This window comes from Humulus lupulus, chromosome 8 (assembly GCF_963169125.1).
Source record: "Humulus lupulus chromosome 8, drHumLupu1.1, whole genome shotgun sequence".
Classification (NCBI taxonomy): Eukaryota; Viridiplantae; Streptophyta; class Magnoliopsida; order Rosales; family Cannabaceae; genus Humulus; species Humulus lupulus.
This window is the reverse complement of record NC_084800.1, coordinates 51,661,446-51,683,524: the sequence shown is the minus strand read 5'-3', so window position 1 is coordinate 51,683,524 and position 22,079 is coordinate 51,661,446. Positions and strand designations below refer to the sequence as shown.

The following is a 22,079-nucleotide window of genomic DNA, read 5'->3' as shown; positions in this document are numbered from 1 at the left end:
CCCTCTCATAGTTCATCACAGTCTACTTTACTTTGTATTTTGTTGCTCGAACTAGTGAGCTATTTTGACATTTAGCACTTTACTCTTTCCTTGCTGACAATTTCAAACTTTTAAGTTTTTATTGTGCATAGCAAAGTTTTTAGATGCCTTTAATTTCACATGAGAATTTAGTTTTTTAACTTAGAAATTTTTACCATTCCATAAGTTCACACCAAATATACTTCCTCATGCTCTTATTGCTCTAACTTTTTATGAGCGTAAATGTCTTGTTACACGAATATCAGTTTTTAACTTAGAATTTGAAAAATTCTAAGTTACTTAAGCTTTGTAAAACAAGTTAGCTTAACGGCTATTTTAGACTCCTAAACTTACAAGTCAGCGCTATTTTAGACTCCTAAACTTACAAGTCAGCCCAAAAACCAACATATTTGCTCGTGCTCTTATTGCCTGTGTTGAAATACATACCAGTATACCCTATGTGCCCCCCAAGTGATTGAGGGTGGATAAATCCTTGATCACTTACTACTTGATCGGATTTGTTCGAGTAGTTACTACTCGTGAAACACATGAAATATACGAAAATATATCAGTAGTTGACCACTACATAAATATTATCTAAACGTTGGTCCTCCATATTATGATACTGACCAGTTGAACACTGTCCAGTATATATTTACACTTAGTTTTTAAAAGACCTGTTTTGTTTAAATTATTATGACAGTTGAACACTGCCCAACAAAAATAATCAACACATATGCAAAGTTTGTAGCAAGGTACGACCACAATGCGTGTGGTCTCTTTTATTACTCGTAATAATAAATGACAAAACGTGTCTAACAACGAGTTCCAAACAAAATAACATTGTTCAAAATAATGCGACTGGGTAGCAAATAACCAGTTCACAAACAAAAAACTTAAATAACAAGTTAAGCACTTGATACAAAGCTACTACTCTGCAAGTAGTATTTATTGGTAATATTTTCTCAAGTGCTCGCCATTCCAGTAGTTTCTGATCAGCTCCCCATTCAATCGAGCAAGCTTGTAAGTGCCGGGCGGTAAGACCTGTTCAATTTGATATGGTCCTTCCCAGTTCGGTCCTAGCACACCAGCTGCTGGGTCTCTAACAAACACCTTCCTTAGGACTAAATCTCCGACCTGGAACTTTCGATCTCGCACTCTCGAATTGAAGTAGCGTGCCACTTTTTGCTGATGAGCTGCTACTCTGAGGCTTGCCTCCTCTCTTCTCTCTTCGAGGAAGTCCAATGATTCTGCCAACAACTGATGGTTCTCCTCTTGGTTGTAAACGGTCCTTCTATGAGAGGGTGGATCTATCTCCACAGGTAACATGGCTTCATACCCATATGCTAAAGAGAATGGGGTATGGCCAGTTGCCGTCCGAGCGGTAGTCCTATACGACCAAAGGACCTCTGGTAACTCATCTGCCCAAGCACCCTTAGCTTGTTCCAGGCGCTTCTTCAAAGTGTCCTTCAATGTTTTGTTCACTGCTTCAACCTGCCCATTGGCCTGAGGATGGACCACCGAGGAGAAACTTTTGGTGATGCCATGCTGAGTGCAAAAATCGGTAAATATGTCGCTGTCAAACTGGGTGCCATTGTCAGACACTATCTTTTTAGGTAGACCATAGCGACATATTATATTTTTAATAACAAAGTCCAACACTTTTTTCGATGTAATCGTGGCTAATGGTTCGGCCTCAGTCCATTTAGTAAAATAATCTACCGCGACCACAGCGAATTGCACTCCTCCCTTTCCTTTGGGTAACTTCCCGATCAAATCAATGCCCCATACTGCAAAAGGCCACGGACTTTGCATTTGCCTCAAAAGATTTGGTGGTGCTCTGGGTACCTTAGAAAATCTTTGGCATTTGTCACACCTTTTCACATATTCCATAGAGTCTTCGTTCATAGTAGGCCAGAAAAATCCTTGCCTCAAGATCTTTTTAGATAGACTCTGCCCCCCAGCATGATCTCCACAAAACCCCTCATGCACTTCAGCTAATAAGCTCTTTGACTGGTCGGGGGTTATGCACCTGAGGAGAGGTAAGGAGTATCCTCTCCTATATAACACTCCATCCACCATGGTGTACCTAGCAGCTTGCCTCATAACTTTCCTTGCTTCATTACGACCATCTGGGAGTGTCCCATGTTCAAGGTAAGCAATGATGGGAGTCATCCAGGTGTCGACTATCGTAATCGGCATGGCCTCTTCTCTATCAATACTTGGCTCTGCCAAGTACTCTACTGGAACTATATTCAGTGTTTCGGCATCTTTCGCACTTGCAAGCTTTGCCAGAGCATCAGCATTGGAATTCTGCTCCCTTGGTACTAGCTTGATGGTATACTCCTCGAACTGGGCTAGTAAATCTTTAGTTTTGTTTAAGTATGCCACCATGCGTAGGCCCCTCGCCTGGTACTCCCCTAATACTTGATAAACCACCAATTGGGAATCACTGTTTATCTCCACCGACCGGGCACGTACATCTCTAGCCAGTCGCAAACCTGCTAAGAGGGCCTCATACTCTGCTTCGTTATTAGAAGCATTGAATCCGAACCTCAGTGCACAATGAATTCGGTGCTTCTCTGGTGTGACTAGTATAATCCCAGCTCCTGAATGGTGCTCGTTCGATGATCCATCAACGAAAAGTTGCCAAGCAGGAACTTCTTCTTTTAACCCAGTAACACTCTCCTGTTGGTTAGGGACCTCAACGATTCCGGTACACTCAGCGATGAAATCCGCCAAGGCTTGACCCTTAATAGCAGTCCTTGGTTGGTACTTGATTTCAAACTGGCCTAGCTCGACCGCCCATTTAAGTAGCCGACCAGACGACTCCGGTTTTTGCAAAACTTGGCGAAGAGGCTGGTCAGTGAGGACCTTGATGGGGTGTGCTTGGAAATACGGCCTCAACTTTCGTGATGCAAGTACCAAACAGTAAGCCAACTTCTCAATCATGGGGTATCGGGACTCCGCTCCTATCAAACGCTTGCTAACGTAATACACTGGGTGCTGCACCTTATCCTCCTCGCGTACTAAAGCAGCGCTAACAGCGTGTTCCGTGACCGCTAGATATACAAGTAGGTCCTCTCCATCAACTGGTTTAGAAAGAACAGGAGGTTGAGCCAAATGTTCCTTTATCGCCTGGAAAGCTTGTTCACACTCTGCGGTCCACTCGAATTTCTTGCCTCCTTTAAGCAGGTTAAAAAACGGGACGCACTTGTCCGTTGACTTTGAGACGAACCTGCTTAGAGCCGCAATCCGCCCAGTCAAGCTTTGCACATCCTTTATTCTTGTGGGAGACTTCATCTCTATGAGAGCCTTGATCTTTTCAGGGTTTGCTTCTATTCCTCGGGAGTTGACAATAAACCCAAGGAATTTCCCAGAACCCACTCCAAACGAACATTTGAGGGGGTTTAATTTCATGTTATACTTCCTCAAGATTGCAAAGCAATCCTCTAAGTCTCCCACGTGCCCCCCAGCTTCTTTCGACTTCACCAGCATATCATCTACGTATACCTCCATGCTTTTGCCGATTAAGTCACGAAACATGCCATTCACCAAGCGCTGGTAGGTAGCTCCTGCATTCTTTAACCCGAAGGGCATCACTCTATAGCAATAGAGCCCTATATCTGTTCGGAAGCTGGTATGTTCTTCATCAGGAGGATGCATGCTGATTTGGTTGTATCCCGAATATGCGTCCATGAAGGACAAGGTCTCGTGACCAGAGGTTGCATCCACCAACTGGTCTATTCTCGGTAAAGGGAAACAATCCTTCGGGCATGCTTTGTTTAGATCAGTAAAATCTACACAAGTCCTCCACTTTCCATTGGGTTTAGGCACCAAGACTGGGTTTGAAACCCAAGCTGGGTAGTATGCCTCTCTAATAAACCCGTTCTCCTTCAACCGCTCTACTTCCTCCTTAAGAGCCTTTGCTCGATCCTTGTCAAGTAACCTCCTCTTCTGCTGTACCGCTGGATACCTTTCATCTACGTTGAGCACATGGCTGATCACAGTTGGTGAGATACCCACCATATCCTTGTGAGACCAGGCGAAGACATCCTGATTCCTTCGCAAGAACTCTATCAGCTGTGCTCTCACCTCAGCTTTCAATTTCTTCCCAATCTTGACCCCTCTTGTCGGGTCATTCTCATCTATAGGGACCTCCTCTAACTCCTCGGACGGTCCCACATCACTCTCATAATCCCCAAAGCGAGGATCAATATCTCTTTCCTCGCTTTGGGCAACGCCCTATTTGGTGACTTCATCACCTGATGGGGTCTTCTGCTCTTTCAAACTGGGAGTGTTCTCCTGGTCACACTCCTTCAACACCTCTTCATCGTTTACTACGACAAGACTCTGGTCTACGTCCATCTCATCCACTTCCCCTCCTTCAACACACACAATCATGTTGTTTTCCTTGGCACCTTTCTTTGCCTTAGCTATGGAGGCATTATAACACTCTCTAGCTTCCCTTTGGTCTCCTTGGACGTAGCCTACGCCAGCGCTGGTCGGGAACTTCATAGAGAGGTGCCAAATTGAAACTACCGCATGCAAGTTGGTGAGTAGTGGTCGACCAATAACCACATTGTAGGCAGACGGGCAGTCAACAATCAAAAATTCAGTCATCACGGTTTCATGCTTGGGAGCTTCCCCCGTGGTGACTGGTAACTTTATTGTTCCAGCTGGTGATAGTCCCTCTCCAGTAAACCCGTAAATGACGTGAGAGCATGGTTTCAAGTCATTGATGGATAGCTTCATTTTTTCAAAAGAGGACTTATAAATAATGTTTACGGAACTTCCCGTATCAACCAGACATCTTTTCACCTTCATGTTAGCTATTTGAACTGTCACTACAAGAGGGTCATTGTGAGGATACCTCACGTGTTTGGCATCCTCCTCAGTGAAGGTGAGGGACTCACTTTCATACCTTGGGTTCTTTGATGGTCTCTCCTCCACCGTCATAACCTCGGATGTGGACGCTGCCTCCAACTCATGACGAAGGGTGCGAGCATATCTTTCCCTCGCCTTGCTGCTATCACCCGCAAGATGTGGTCCTCCACATATTGTATCTAGCGTGAAGTCCACAGGTTCAGGTTGCAAAGGTGGGGACCGTTGTCGCTTGAACCCAGGATTATTGTTGCTTCCCTCTCCCTGGGTCTTCTCTGCCTTATATTTTTTTAGTTTCCCCGAACGGAGGAGAAACTCTATCTCATCCTTAAGGTGGTTACACTCATTCGTGTCATGACCATAGTCTCCATGGAAACGACAGAACTTGTTCTTATCCCTCTTACTCATTTCCTTCTTGATTGGAGGGGGCCTTCGGTAAGGGACCTCCTGATGGCTGGCTAGATAGATCTCCGCTCGGGTTGCCGAAAGAGTAGTGTAGTTGGTGAATCGAGGTTCATACTTCATAGGTTTGTCATTCGACCCAGACTTAGCTTTCTTCTCACTGCGGTGGTCAGACCCGTTATTCCCACGTTTCTTACTACCGCCTTGATCATTTCCGCTATCCTTTGGAGTATCCCCCGATCCACTTGGGTTGTTCAACCCGTTCTCTCCTTTCTCAATGGCATCGTCCAACTTCATGTACTTATCTGCACGGTCCAAGAACTGTTGTAAAGTTGAAATTGGATGGCGGTGAATGCTGTCCCACAAAGGACTTCGATAAATAATACCCGAGGAGATCGCAACCATCTTCCCTTCATCTCCAACAGCGGTAGCCCGATTGGCTTCTCTCATAAACCTCTGTATGTAGTTCTTGAGAGATTCATCTTTGCCTTGCCTAATATCCACCAAGTGGTTGGCATAAACTGGAGGGGTTCGGGCAGTGCTGAACTGCCTGCAGAACTCCTTCCTAAAGCTCTCCCAAGAGGTGATGGAGTCGGGTTTGAACTTCCAGTACCACTCTTGGGCAGTGTCTGACAAGGTGGTGGGGAAGACTCTAGAGCGGTAATCGTCACTCACCCCAAGCAGCTCCATCTGATCTTCGAACTTTCCAACGTGTCTCACCGGGTCTGCCTTTTCTGTATAAACTGGCAATACCGGCGCCTTGTATTTCCTTGGTGGTTGGGCTGCTCTTATTCTAGCACAAAAAGGGCTACCACTTCTGTGGTCTACTGGATCAATAACTGGTTGTTTGGATAAACCTTGTACTGCCGCCGTCAAAGCATCAAGCTGGGCTTGGATGGCTGGGGCCACTGCTGGGGATGCACTTTCGGGACCGCTTGGTCGGGCACTCCTATCCAGCGTATCCACGTCAAGTATTTCTACTCGACTAGTAGGACGGATTGGCTCCTGCCCTTCGACCGGAGCGGTCCTCCTTCTGTCATCAATGATGTCCCTTAGGTCCTTCTGAGCAGTGTTCTTTCCCAACCGGTCGAACACCGTACTCCGAGTCTTTTCGGAGGGTCTATTAGGTGGAGCGTGCTCCTTGCCATTACGCTGGTTGGGATGTCGTGGTGGCTTCCCCGTTTGAGCTGGTTGATTATCTCCCCCTCGTCGGTTATTATTCTTCTCTTTCGACTGGTTGGTGTGGTAACTGTCACCTTCATCACGCCCATGCCCATCTTTGAAGTGTGAAGTTTCCTTGCCACGAGGGGCTTTGTTGTGCCCCTGCTCAGAAGGTGTTTTCTTACTGCCAGACTTATGACTTCCTGACCTGGAAGTCTCTGATCTATGGCTCCTTGAGGGGGTCTTAGAATTCCCCCTTTGGGTAGAGGCAGTGCGTGATCGTACTCCCTCCTCCTCATGACCAGGCGGGTTACCACCACTTCTTGCTGGTCTATCAGCTTTCTTTTGACCAGCCTCTATGGTCCTTGCTTCTTGAGTGGGTATCACCCCAGGCACAGCTTGAGCATTGGCTCGGGTCAACTGCGCAGCTGCCTCCAGAGCAAGTGCAGCTTCGCGGTGTCGCCTGTCGGCCTCCTCCTGCTGTCGACGGATCTCCTCGCTCCTAGCGTCCATCTCTTGTCTCTGCTTGGCCATTTCCTCAGCAAAGGCCTCCTGCCTAGCATTGAACTGGGCCAACTCATCCTGGAACGCGCTCATGGTCTCCTGGAGCTCCTCAACTTCAGGAGCTACATCCTCAAGCACGACCCTAGGCTCATTCTCCCGATCTTGAACGTTAGGATTTTCCGATCTAGCATGCTCCCTGGAGGTGCTTGCCCTCTTGGAGGCCGCGGTGGTGTTCTTAGGCGCCATATCGCTTTAGGGACTGTCTGTTTTCTCTTCAGGCTCTCAATGAAAGCACCAAAATGTTGACTGTGAATTTAGCCAACGACGTGAGAACGTCAACTACGACAACCTTCAAGAGAATTATAAACGACAACAGACAGTTTTTTATGAACGAAAGTAAATAACACGAGGTTTTTATAGTGGTTCAGCCCCGATGATCGGTAATAGCCTAATCCACTTAGAGATTTTATTACTGTATTCGCACTCAAGATCAGATGAACCGTGTCAACTGAGTTTCTTCAGTGTGAGATATTCCAGAACGCAAAAATGGGTTTTTCTCAAGAACAACACACTTTCTCTCTCTAGAATACAGCTTCACTCTTGATTTTGCCAAAAGTCCTTTTACGATCCTCCCAAGTCCCTATTTATAGACCTGGGTTCTCAACTGATATCCCCTTTTTATAGGGATATTCTATTATTTACCTAATATTTATATTACAAAATAAACATTCAAAATATAACTGATCCCTAATTTCGAGTGAGGATTGAGTGATTCCCGGATGCTTGGACCAATTCTCACTGAAGTAGTTTCGGGCAGTTTGACGTAGCTTCTCATGCATGTTGACTATTCTTCAAGCTTTACGTAGGTCAAAGGTGGCATACGCATGGCTATCCTTGGACCAAAGGCCAACTACACTCGAGGTATACTTCTCCATTGTGTCCGATCGGACACAATGGTTGTCTTCTTTGGCTTAAGGTGGTTCAAACCATCTTATTTGACTCCTTCAATCAAGGTCCAATATGACCTTACACTTTGCTCCTCGGACCAAGATGGTCCGAGCCATCTTCTTCCTAGCTTATCCTCGGACCAACATGGTCCAAGCGCTCCTGCAGGCGTCTTGCGCGATCGGGGGAGGTCATGTGCGATCGGGGGAGGTCTTGTGCGATCGGGCATAATGCCCCTTGGACCTAAATGGTCCAAGCTTCCTTTGCTTAACCAAGGTCCGATCGGACCTTGGTTCTCTCTCTTCGGATCTAGGTGGTCTGAGCCACCACCTCTCCTTGGATCAAAATGGTCCAAGGTACTCATAAATACCACGTTCGATCGGGCACACATCCTTCTCCTTGGGCCAACAAGGTTCGACCCTCTTCGCTCAACCAAACGCTCGATCGGGCATTAGGCTTTTCTCCTCGGACCAAGGTGGTCCGAGCCACCATCTACTTCTCCTTGACCTGAATGGTCCAAGGTACCTCCTATGTGCATGTTCGATCGGTCATAGTCATCCCTTTGGACCAAAATGGTCCAAAGTATCCACACGCATCATGTCCGATCGGACACCACCATTTCTACTCACTTCATTCAAGCCCAAGTTCACTTCTTCCATATCATACCCGATCGACCACTATGTGGCTTTCCCCTTGAGTAAAACTTGAGCCTTATTCTTTTTGAACTTATTCGAACCAAGCTTAACAAGAGGTCTCCTAAGCCTAGGTCCGATCGGACCTACTGTTTTTATATCTTGAACTAAAACTCATACCTCCCCTTCACTTTCTTGGTCTTGGCACCAATTTAATTATATGGGTCTTTAAACTGAGGTCTGAGCCAAGCAACCCCCAGTCTAAATACTCTCTTCGATTGGGCGTATTTGGTTTGACCCTCTGTCCCATTCCTTAACTAATGTATTAGGCCATTACTAAGCTAGATCAACCTACTAACTCATGCCACGTGTCCATTTCACCGCCACGTCATTCTTTTCAAATTTTTGGGATAACAGTAGTTATTTAGAGCATCCTGCAAATTTTCAAAAAATTCTGAATAATTTACAGTGCTGAAAACTAGGTTCAAAATAGATTATTGCACTCGTGACTAATTTTTTTTATGCGTGTGGAAAACAATATGTATGAACCTAGTTTTCGGCATTGTAAATTATTCGAAATTTTCTGAAAAATTTGCAGGATGTTCTAAATAAATACAATATGCATGATCATAAAAAAAATATTACCGGAAACTATTCACGAGTCGGGAACACAAAAAAGCCCCACCAACAAAGCCATTTTTGAAGTCCCTACAACATAATCCCCTAAAGTTTAATATGTAATAATATTTTAAAATACGTTTGGTAAATTATATAACAAAAACAATAATTTACTATTTATTTAAGTGTAACATAAAATAGAAAAATCATTCACTTTTAATTTATTATGTAAACACCTCTAGAAAAAGAGTTACGCTTGTAACACATATTTTCTACACATAAATTATGTATAAAAATTAATATAGCAACTTTATTAATATATGGTTTCAAAGATATGTGGTATGAGATAAAAATGAGAACAGTTTCTTAAAAGAAAGTTGGTTATATTCTAATATATATGGTTTGCTATGATATTAGTTTTTGATGGTTTGTTAATATTAAAATTAAAATAAATAATATAAATATGTTTACATTTATTTTAGAAATTTAAAATAAATAAATTAATATTATAATGATATCTAGTTTAGCCTAAATATATTTATTAGCAAATAAGTTATATAATTTCCCAACTCATAACACTTCAACATCTATAATTTATCAAAAAGTAAAGTTACATGAGATCTGCATAGTATTACAAGACACTTGAGATTCAAATAATGAGCTAACTAAGCTGCACGAAATCAGTATAGTGCAAAAAGATACTTGAGATCCAAAAAATAAGTGAGTTCTGATATTGCCACCTATAATATGGTAATTTAAGATTGGTGAACAAAAATAACCACCATCTTAAGAGGGATGTTAGAGAATCATATATGAAAAATGTATAGGAACCTCGTACAATTTATAAGACTGCAGATTACTCTACTCATCACGAATCTACTTACAAGTGATCATTGAAAAGCTTAAGTATAAAAATAACTATACAAGTACAAGAGTAAATTAGAAACAAAATGAAGAATGATGCCAAGCTAATAAAAAACATAATATTTTTTAAAGGAAAAGATAATGTTACTTAGTGTTATTTTTTATGTCACAAAAATTAGCAAGGTGATGTCAATATGCATTTCGTCCAAACTATTGATTTTAAAAAGTGAAATTTTTTAAATAGAGTTAGGGCTTCCTTAATTTTGTTTTTTCAGATTTTGGGGTGCTAAAAATCTGTGTTTGTTGTCATGACACTCGTAAATAATTTTTTGATTATGGCAAATAAGTAATCACTTATTAGCAAGTAAAAAAAATCAAATCAGTCATAATTTTATGGTGTGTGGTTAAATCAGGTGTGTGAACTTGTGCGAGAGAAAGGAGTGGTTCAAATCTCCAATGTATCAAATAATAAAATTAATTTATCTTCTAGTTCACCTTGATAAAAATAAAATTTATATAAGATAAAAACTGATTGTTTATATTTTGATAAATAAGCCGCAACCAATTATTAACTTAGTAACTATATTTCTATTGGTAACACAACTATTTAGAAATTGAAATAATTATTAACCAAATACTAAACAATTCCAAATAGCATTCAATCTAATTATCTGTTTGGACTTTATGTTTTGATAAATAACTTTTTAGACCATGTATTTTGTAAAATAATTCAAATAGAATCCTAAATTCGATTTTGGTCAAATATTTTTGAGCTAAAATTATAAATAATTCACAAAACTAACAATTTAAAACAAAAATTAAATAACCCTGTCTAACAATTGTGTTGTTATATTTAATTTTTATTCATCAAAATTGGGTTTAGGGATCTTTTGAATCATTTTGCAAATTAAAAAATTATTTTTTTTTGTCAAAACACATGATCCAAAAAGATAATATGAGCCACCAATAAAGTTAAAAGCCATAAAAATCCAACAACAAAAAACTCCAATATTAGCATCGACAACGAGCAACTAAACTAGATGTAAATATCAAGCACAAAAAATTAATGATTATGCTTCAAAATATGATTAAGTTATAAAAAATGACAATATGAAAAATTAAGGAGGAGGAGGAACAGAGAGTAACGTTCAAGAAAAAAATTATTAATATAGAAAATTAATTAAATATGTATATAGATAATTACATAAATATTTTTCAAAATAATTAAATAAAAGGCACTTGGCAAAATGATTTATTTTTTGAAATTAATTTGTATTTTGATTCTAGTTTTGATAATTTTTTATAAAATGACCTTCGACATTTGATACAGGTGGTTGAAATTTTTTAGATAGATAATCAAAAAAATTCATAAAGCTACTCAAAATTTCTAGACAGTAAATTGAAATTTGAGAGAAAAGATCATTTTATAAAAAAATATTTAGATGCAAAATGACAAATATTTCATTTTCACCGTGAATAAACCATTTAACTAAAAAAAATATAACTTTAAATAAATGGTTCACGGACACATTTATTATATATAAAGATATAAATTTTTTATATTTATGAACATTTCTTTTAATTCTTGTAATAAAGATGATATTTATATGTGGTTTTTTTTTTTAAATCTCTCTCACAAAGGTGATATTCATTTACAACTGTTTTCTTTTACAAATATATTCATTTAAAACTTTTACATAATATGTTTTAATTAAATTTTGATGGGCACATTTTTTTATTATTAGTTTTCTAAAAGCTGGTATAGTGACTCGGCGGAAGAGAGAGAAACCTATTTGTTTTTGGTGTGTTTTTTTATAGTGGACTGGTGGAAGCTTTTGAATTATAGCTGAAGCTGTACAATCGCCATGGATGCACAGTCGCAGCAGCAGCAGCAGCAAGGCGGAGTGGTCAAGAAAAAGGAGACTCGTGGCCGGAAACCCAAGCCTAAGGAGGACAAGAAAGACGAACACCACCACCACTCCGCTAAGGCCAAGAAGTCTCATCAACAACCCTCCGTCGACGACAAGTACACTCAGTGGAAGTCCGTCGTCCCTGTCCTCTACGACTGGCTCTCCAATCACAACCTCGTCTGGCCTTCTCTCTCTTGCCGGTATCCTCTATCTAGCCTCTTTCTTTCTTTCTTTTTTTTTTGGCTCTTTCCTTCTTCTCTGCTTCTATTCTAGGGTTTTGAAGTTCGTATTCGACTTCTATTTTCTCTACTTTGCTTCTTCTTTCTGTTTTTCCTTTTAGGGTTTTGAGTAATGTGTACAGAAATTTTAGGGTTTTAGATTTTTTCTTGTTTCGAAATATATATGTATACGTATCTCGTAGAGCGTTATTGTATTTATGGGTTCTGGTGGTAACGAGTCAATCTTGCTCCATGTAGATGGGGTCCTCAGCTTGAGCAAGCGACTTACAAGAATCGTCAGCGTCTGTACCTTTCTGAACAGGTGAGTTTTCCTTTTACTTTCAGTAAAATACTTGAAATTCAGTTTTCTTACGGTTTTATAGGAGTAATTGCTTTCCATTATGCCTATGCTACATTGATGTTAGCGCAATGTTCTATAACTTGTATTCTTTTCCTCTTTTCCTTTCACTTAGACTGATGGTAGCGTTCCAAATACTCTGGTGATAGCAAACTGTGAAGTTGTTAAACCCAGGGTTGCAGCGGCCGAGCACATATCACAGGCAAACCCATTATCATGTGATCTTTTGAATGTGGGCATGAAGTTTGTAACTCGTAATTATTATCATTATTGCTTGGTTTGTTTTTTCAGTTTAATGAAGAAGCGCGTTCGCCATTTGTAAAGAAGTACAAAACCATCATTCATCCCGGAGAGGTAGAAATTAATCAGTTAAACAAAACGTAAATTATGCTTGATTACATAGTTTAGGTTTCATGGGGACTGTTTACTTTTTTGTGTGAATTGCATGCTTAAGCGCAATGTTTTAGCTTTCCATTGTCAGTGGACACCAATGATTGTACTTATTGATGATTAATGCAAAGTTGAAGGAAGATTAATTTTTCACGTTTTCTCTATTATTTGTTTCATATAGGCCATATGTTTTCTGTCTCTGTTTTGTTTTTACCAATTGAAATAGTTAATGTGTTTAAGTTGTCCATTGATACTTAATCATTCTAATTACTCTTCCTCTTTCAGGTGAACAGAATTAGGGAACTTCCGCAGAACACTAAGATAATAGCTACACACACTGACAGTCCTGATGTAAGACTCCCAACGTCTATTTCCTAAATAAACTGGACCACATCACCCTATTCCTCCTCTGTTTTTTTTTTTCTTTGTTTGGATTTTTGACTTTAGAACATACCCAAACAGGTTTTTATTTGGGATGTTGAAGCACAACCTAACCGCCATGCTGTATTCGGTGCTACAAACTCTCGTCCAGATTTGGTTTGTTACACTGGAAGCTTTTTCTTCTAATTTTGTCCTATTTCAACTTTGTTAATACAATTATTCTTTTAAATAATGTTGTTTGCTATATTCTGGTTCACAATTCATTTAGTGATCAAAATTTGTATAGAAAATAATGCTGTATAATGTCATGGGTGTTCATATAAATTGTGTGAGATTCAGGAGTGTGCCATACGTACTGGTTCTAGAAATTTCTTCTGTATACTAGCTTTTATCAACTTATCTTTTGGAGTCTGAAATGAAGCAACTGAATTTTCATATGTTCTGTCCAGTCTTGAATAATATTATGTGGATAGTGGATTCCAGTTAAGTAGTAAAAAGGGAAGAAATTGATGTTATTGGTTGGAGTTATGGCCTGTTGAAATCAGTCTCAAGCGGCTTTAGAAATTTTGACTATTTGATTAATGAACTATTCAAGTCATTTGAGTGCTTAAGGTCTTGGCAACGGTTAGTAGGTTTTTTATTTATACTAAATATCTCTTTATAAATGTGTGAATGTCGAAAGTTTTGAGAAGTATTGGATTAGTTTCTCATGTATTTTCTTTTAAGAAATGTAAGCTCTCCACTTGCCTTGTTGGTTATATGGTTTTATTGATTCATTTTTATTTTCCCTTATTATAGATTTTAACTGGACATCAAGATAATGCTGAATTCGCCCTTGCAATGTGTCCAACTGAGCCGTATGTTCTCTCTGGAGGTTGGCTGTCTATGCTTTTCTTTCTTACAATTTTTGTTTATAAAATTGATTTGTCCCATGTATACATGATATGGTGTACTATACTTACCATTAAGTTTACATGTGTAGTTTCTAAAGTGTAATTTGTTAGGATTTTTTTTTCCTCTCCCCGCCACTTAACGAGTTCTGTTTAACATTTTATGCCCAAAAGTTAAATTTTAGGTCATCGGGTCACTCACACCTAGAATATTCTGATTTACTTTCAAGTCTTTCTCCCCTAAAAACAATTTTGGCTGCAGGTAAAGACAAGTCTGTTGTGTTGTGGAGTATTCAAGACCATATATCAACTGCAGCCACAGGATCTGGTGGATCAATTATTAAAAACACCAAGCCTGGGGAAGGTAGTGAAAAAGCTGTTGATGGCCCCATTGTTGCACCGCGAGGAATTTACTATGGCCATGAGGATACTGTTGAAGATGTGACTTTCTGTCCATCTAGGTATCTTGAAAGTGGTTTTTAAACTGGTGCATGAATTTCATTTCTTTGTCTAATTTTTTCTTTATAATGCTGGTCTGCATACTTACTGCCAAGTTCCATTTCACAACTGCATTCTATTATCTTTGTAGTCGCTATATTTTCTTACAAACTTTTTAGTAATAGTGACTCCACGTAGACTAGTTTTTTCTTGGTTATGATTTGACTTTATATTTCTGAAATATATTCTCTTATTTCTGAAGCTCACAGGAGTTCTGTAGTGTTGGTGATGATTCTTGCCTCATATTATGGGATGCGCGAACTGGCTCTAGTCCTGCTGTGAAGGTTGGCCTCTCATGTGTTTATTTTCTTTTCTTATTTATTAGTTGGTATGCTCCCCAGTTTACACGCAATACAGAAAATAGGTAGCTTTGAATGTATCATAGAATCAGACAAAATGTGAGTTTGCTGTATCCTTGTTTGTCCACTGAAACAAGAGTTACACTGAGTTATGTCTTATTTCACTGATTATTAATGTGTAAATTAGGCGTGAATTAATCTGGTTATAATTTGTTACCATAACAACCCTATGAGCATGGCACAAAAATACCTAAGGATTGGGGTAGCCAGGCTGGGCGGCAGACACTTCAATGAAAGAGCTCCTTTTGAGTGTTCCTTGATTATTATGCTACATATCTCATTTTTCTTTTCCACTAATTATGTAAAATTTGGTGATGCTTGGCTTTTGAGTTTTCTCTAATTATATGTGCATGTTGTTTCTGATTGGTAGGTTGAGAAAGCACATGATGCTGATCTTCACTGTGTTGATTGGAGTCCCCATGATGATAATCTTATTCTAACAGGGTATTTTTCAAGTGTCACGTTTATCTGCATTCTGGTGTTTTTATAACCTAGTGAGCTTGTTTGTGCTCTCAATGTTTTTCTCTAATGTTATATATGGTATATATCTCTACAGATCAGCGGATAATTCCGTACGCATGTTTGATCGGCGGAATCTAACTTCAGGTGGACTTGGAGCACCTATTCATAAATTTGAGGGTCACAAAGCTGCTGTTCTTTGTGTACAGGTAGTATAATTATACTGCTTATTTTGTTCGTTCTCATTTCTTACACTTTGCAGGGAGGGCTAATGTTTACCTGTATGTGTTAAACATTTTTAAATTCCAGTGGTCTCCGGATAGATCATCTGTTTTTGGAAGTTCTGCAGAGGACGGTCTCTTGAACATTTGGGATTATGAGAAGGTATGAAATGCATGTGTGATTTCATAGATCATAAATCGGAAATTTTTTATTTTACTAATCTGGGTATCATTTAAAATATCTATACATATTTTTCTCTGCTTACTTTTTTTTCTTTTTCTAATTGGAGTGTATTGTATGAATTTTAAGTATATTTATTTTTTAATCACAAGATCAAATAGCTATTTTTCCTCTTATGTCTCTCTGGTCCTCTCTCAATTTTCCTCATGGAGGAAATTTTTTATTTTACTAATCTGGGTATCATTTAAAATATCTATACATATTTTTCTCTGCTTACTTTTTTTTCTTTTTCTAATTGGAGTGTATTGTATGAATTTTAAGTTTATTTAATTTTTAATCACAAGATCAAATAGCTATTTTTCCTCTTATGACTCTTTGGTCCTCTCTCAATTTTCCTCATGGAGGAGGAAATAATTTGTGCCATATGAATTATTCGTTTAACAACTTGAACCACAGATAGGATAGATAATTTTACATCAATTGATCAAGTTACAGAGAAGTCATTTGGAATATTCAATTAAAATTAAGTTCAATGATGTATATATGTGAAGATTAATTTTTCTTTTTACACACATTTGCTTGATTTTCATATTTGAACTATTATTTTTTTCTTCTTTTTCAGTTATTATATTCTTAGTAGAACAAGATATGCAATAAGGGTCGTATGTTCAATGGCATTCCATAGTAAAAAAAAAAATTGATAGCATACAAATAAAGTAAAATATTGTGGAAACTTTGTTATTTGATTAAAGATCTCAGGTTATATAGAATTCATTTTAGATTACTATTTTTCAACTTATTTGGAAATATGGGTTTATTCTAGATTCTTCAACGTAATGATATTATGAATTACTTATAAGTTGTCAAGTTAGAATTTAATGTATGTTGTAAGTTTTTAATCAAGCTAAATTACCTTTTTTTTTATAAATATTGAATCGATATTCTTACTATTCAAGTTTTCTTAGTATATGTTCGAACTGTAATAGATTCATGCCTTTGTCAATAATCATGGACTCACTACTAACTCTTACCTCTCTACTGTAAATAACAACTATTGCAGGTTGGGAAGAAGGTTGAGCGAGCGCCAAAGAATCCATCTTCTCCTCCGGGGTTGTTTTTTCAGCATGCAGGGCACAGGTGTGGGATTTGTTTTTTAATTCAATTCTTATGAACCTGTGATGTCTTGAATTTTATTAGTCATCCTTTTTTCTTAAGCAATTATATGATCTCAGCTGTACAATTTCCATTGATTTGATACAGGGACAAAATCGTTGATTTTCACTGGAATGCATCTGATCCATGGACTATTGTTAGTGTGTCTGATGACTGTGATACCACTGGTGGAGGAGGAACATTACAGGTACCAGCTTGTTTGTTATCTTGTAATTCTGTGCTGTTCCAGTATTAATTTTTTTTTTAATAAAGTGAAGTTCTGACTCACCCAATTTGAGAAGTCATGTGCAAAATTTGAGAGTATTTTGGCAAGTTATAACCCTTTGCTTTGTCGTTGCAGATATGGCGAATGAGTGATCTCATCTACAGGCCAGAAGAAGAAGTTTTGGCTGAGCTCGAGAAGTTCAAGTCCCATGTTGTTTCATGCACTTCGAAGGCTTGAGATTGACAGCATTGTTGTATCGTAACAGAGACCGAGTTGAGAGCAGAGAGCTTTTTATGAATTTGTTCTGATGCATTTAACTAAATACTACTATTTATAGAGGCAGGGAAAATCTTTTTTAGGTGCGATGTCATATATAATTTAGCTTGTTAAGATTGGGGGAGATTAATTTTCCACCTTTGAGAGCTTAGTAGTTTTAGATGTATGGACCAACAAAGATCAGGTTCTGTTCGACATTTTGTTTGGAGATTCATCCTCAGTTTGCATGGGCTGAACTACTGACCATATTTGTCAAGGATGTTGTTTCAATATGTATGAAGAAGCCTTTCTCGTCGTCGTTAAAGAAACACCATAATGTTGCTAATTGCATCACTTGGGTTTCTCGAAAGAGAAAACGTAGTATTATGCATTGACTTGACGGTTTAACTGATTTTCCATATGGAATGACACATTTAGTGGTGACTTCGGTTTATTTGACTCATTTTGAAAAAGTGGTCCCGTTCTGTTTCATTTTTTTAACTTTAGCTAGCAGAAAAATTCGTTACTTTGGGCAACGTGTACTCAACAGAAATGGGGAGAGTAAAGGGAATATTTGTCCACAAGTAGTGATATAGGAATTCACATAAATACCTAAGATTTGAAAAAATTATTGAAAATACTAAATCTGGAAAAAATTACAAAAAAATATGGAGGGATATAATGGTAAATACATAGTATTTTTTTTAAACAAAGTTTATAAATTTGTAATAATACAATTTTTTTTGTAACCAAAGTTTATAAATGTGTAATAAAATTTACAAGTTTGTAATTATATATTACGATTTTGTAAATAATATTTACAGATTAAATAGAAAATTGTAATATGCGATTATATAACTGTTACAAACTGTTATCAGTATTTTTGTAAAATTCTGTATTTTTCAATAAAAATTGAAATTTACAATGCTATATGTAAGTTTTCTAGGATTGGATATTTTTAGAGATTATTACTTTTTTAAATAATTATAATAAGGGATAATTGCAACGAAACTCCCTAAGTAGTTCATTTTGTAACACTTAATTCTCTACCATTAAGAATTTGTTGCAGCATCACACTTTACGGTTAAGTCAAACGTTAAGTTTGACTAAAATTATAATAAGAGACAAGTAGCAACATCATATTAGTCTAAAAATAGTTTAATTTAATAATTTGTATAAAAATATATTTTAAAATATTAAATAATAAAAAAACAACTAAAAAATTATTAAAAATTAAACAAAAAACTAGATTTTTTTTGTGAGATTTGGAATTTTGGGAATAAAACTCTATATATAATTTATAAAATAACAAAAATCAATTAAAATATTCATAAATAATCTTAAAAATAGAATTAAGATTTTAAAATAAATAAATAAATAAAATTGAATATATATATAAATCATTTATTGACGTTGAGAGTTGTTTTTAATTACTTTAAAATTAATTTAAGTTTTGTTCTACTTTTAAATTTATTTATAAAAATTTGGTGTAATTTTTATTTCTAAAATATCCCACATTAAAGTAAATCTAATTTTTCATTTAATTTTTAAAATATTTTTAGCTCATTTTTAAATTATTTAATATTTTTAAATATATTTTCATAATAATTAATAAATTAAACTATTTTTTGACTAATATGATGTTGCCACGTGTCTCCTATGGTGATTTTAGTCAAACTTAACGCTTGACTTAATTTTAAAGAGTGAAGCTGTAACAAATTATTAAAAGTAAAAGAGTTAAGTATTATAAAATAAATTATTTGGAGAGTTTTACCGTAATTATTCTTAATAATAATAATAAAAAAAAAGAGAGATACGAGTTTAGAGTGCGTATACATGTATTTTTTTCATGAAGCTTACTTAATTTACTTAAATATATATTTCTTTTATCTTTATAACAGGAACATTTCTTTTATCATGGCGCTAGAGGGGCCGTGCTAATTATTTAAATATAATATATCAAAAAAAATTATTTAAATATAACCCAAAAGATACAAAAATATATTAATATCTCTTCTACATATAAAATATGTAGATAACGAAAACTTTTAGTTTTAACCGTTTGTTTTGTTAACTTTAACAGAATATTTTAAATATTTAACAAAATATATTTTTAAAACTAAATAAAAATAAAAATTTATTAATATAAATTCAAATATTATAAAATATCATTAAATATTTATTAATTATATTAATATAAATTCAAGTGTTATAAAATATCATTATTAAATTCAAATATTATAAAATATAATTAATTACAAATTCAAATATTATAACATCTCATTATTATAATAATATTTAATGCTAAGAAATTTATTAATTATATCCATATAAATTTAAATGTTATAAAATATTATTATAATAACATATAAAATTTTGTCCTTTTAGTATATAGGAAAATGGTGATTGTCATTTTTAATCAATATGAATTTTATCATGTAAAATCTCTTTCTCCCATAAATAATCTATAAAAATACAAGTAGTCATTTAGTAATAATCTTCAATTATAAATTTTTGGGTAATTAGTAGCTAAAGTCCTTGTTCTTTTACAAGTGTAGCATTTAAGTTCTTTTATTTTTTTTTTTGCTGGCAAAAATTCCTAACATTACACAATTGGTGCACATTTTCCCCAAACCGTTATTTGTCCGTTAAAATGAGGATTAAACATGAATTTTAAGGACTTGCCGCTAAAAAGGAAAAAATCAGAGACTCAAATGCTTCAATTTTGAAAGAGTGTGGACTTTAGCAACCGATTTCTCTATATTTTTTTCTAGAAGATCAAATACTCTATAATTAACATATAGTTTTTTTTTTTTAGATTTTTTAAGTGACCATTGGCTACCCTAGACAAGTAGTGGTTCTGCCACTGTATAACCCCATATTAATTCTTTTAATTACAAAATTAAGATAAAATAATTTTTTTCACACTATGACATATATCAGTTCCCCATTTTTTTTCTTTACATTAATTAAATATTATATCTTTAAACATTTTTATTAATTAAAATAATAGAACAGAACAAATTTGGAGAGAGAGAAAAAAATTGAATAAATATTTTTTCTTAAAAAATGTTTAAAGGAGAATGTTGACCCAGAATTTTGTCAACTGACACGGAGTCAGAATATGCTTGATATGAATTAATGTATTGAGAAGAACGTAATGACAAAAAGTAATAAGAACACGATATTTTTATAGTGGTTCGGCCCCAGGATCTGGTAATAACTTACATCCACTTAGACTGTTATTGATATAAGAATCAAAGGAGTGATCAAAGAACAAGGGTTCAATGAGTTTCACCAACCTCTGAAGAACAATGCAATATTCCCAAGAGAATTTACTCTAATCTCAAATAATGCAAAAGCCAAAAAGTCCATTCCTTGAGCTATTTTTTCCTATTTATAGGCTCAAGGGAGATTACATGATTTAGTTGCCAATATTCTCTCCTAAATAATCGGATATTCAGGAGATTGTGTGAGTTAAATTCGGGATTTACAAAGATCTTCACAGTAACGTTACTTTGTACGCGGAACCATCGACCAGACTGGTCGCATGTAAGACTGGGCTGCTTACTGCTTCTAATGCGTCCTCTAGTCGATATACTAGCAGAGCTCTTCCAGGTGTCAGCCATGTGTCCAGGGATCACTTGCCACGTCATCAATGCTAATTTTTTGGATAACATTTGCCCCCCAAGTTTATTTATCACGAGCAATAAATAAACTTTTGAGCGAACGACTCTTCGGTAACCCCACCATACGTGTCAGAACCCTTCGTGTGTTCTTGGAGAAAGCAACCTACTCCTGTCTAATCAAGACTTTTCGGTTCCCCAGTAATAATCCGAAGGCCATTCCGCTTCCCCATACTTCGAAAAAGGGAAACTGATGATTACACATTTTTAATGCCACAGACAAACTTATATAATACCTCCGAAATCTTCCTTTTCTTTTTACGCACGCCATTGCCTTCTCAAGAAACCCTAAAAACCAAAGCTTTAATCTTCTCTAGAGACCGTTCCTCTGCATTTTCAAGACTCAGTCCGAGAGTTCCTTGATCTCCGAAGACCCCTTTTTCCATCTCCACGATCATTTTCTTGGTAAGTTTTCGAATTCTTATGCTTCAAATTTTCATGATGCATGCTTCTGTATGTTGACTGTCTGAGTTCATCTGCTTCTGGTTTGAGATGCTTGTGAGTAGAATGTTTTGTAGGCAAAAAAGGGTTACGAGTTAGATTAATAGTCAGGATCATATTTTTAGGACGTAAAATCGAAGTAAAATTTCGATCTTTAGGCCAGTTGGAAAATAGGTTTTTCCCGCCCTAAGGGGAGTTGAAAAAGCTTTTTTGAAAAACTTTTTACTTTCACCCTTTGATCTGTTTTTCAAACTGTTCGTATGGAAAAATTTATCTTTTGTTAGAATGCTGTCATATAAAAGCTTGGCTTTTATACTCGACCAGCGCTATTCTAAAAAGCCTTTAAAAATTCTTCATCCTCACCTCCCCATTTTTCTGTTTGCAGACATTGATGCCAGATTTGTGGGGAGGTGAACGGCCCATCGA

At 36.6% G+C, this 22,079-nt stretch overlaps 1 protein-coding gene across 1 annotated transcript; it reads left to right on the top strand.

Annotated features, from left to right (window-relative positions):
• Positions 1-11,777: 11,777 nt before the first annotated feature.
• On the top strand, positions 11,778-17,855 carry LOC133797214 (WD-40 repeat-containing protein MSI4). Its single transcript, XM_062235046.1, has 15 exons — positions 11,778-12,138; positions 12,415-12,478; positions 12,630-12,716; positions 12,806-12,868; positions 13,190-13,255; positions 13,367-13,441; positions 14,084-14,159; positions 14,438-14,636; positions 14,876-14,957; positions 15,403-15,476; positions 15,589-15,700; positions 15,801-15,875; positions 16,954-17,030; positions 17,154-17,253; positions 17,407-17,855. Exons 1-15 carry the CDS (start codon positions 11,894-11,896, stop codon positions 17,506-17,508), a joined length of 1,497 nt encoding a protein of 498 aa, XP_062091030.1. The 5' UTR covers positions 11,778-11,893; the 3' UTR covers positions 17,509-17,855.
• The last annotated feature ends 4,224 nt before the right edge of the window (positions 17,856-22,079 follow it).

Coding starts and splice junctions, on each gene's coding strand:
- LOC133797214 (XM_062235046.1), top strand. CDS start 11,894: ATGGATGCACAGTCGCAGCAGCAGCAGCAGCAAGGCGGAGTGGTCAAG. Junction 12,479..12,629: donor GTCTGTACCTTTCTGAACAG/GTGAGTTTTCCT, acceptor CCTTTCACTTAG/ACTGATGGTAGCGTTCCAAA. Junction 12,869..13,189: donor CCATCATTCATCCCGGAGAG/GTAGAAATTAAT, acceptor TTCCTCTTTCAG/GTGAACAGAATTAGGGAACT.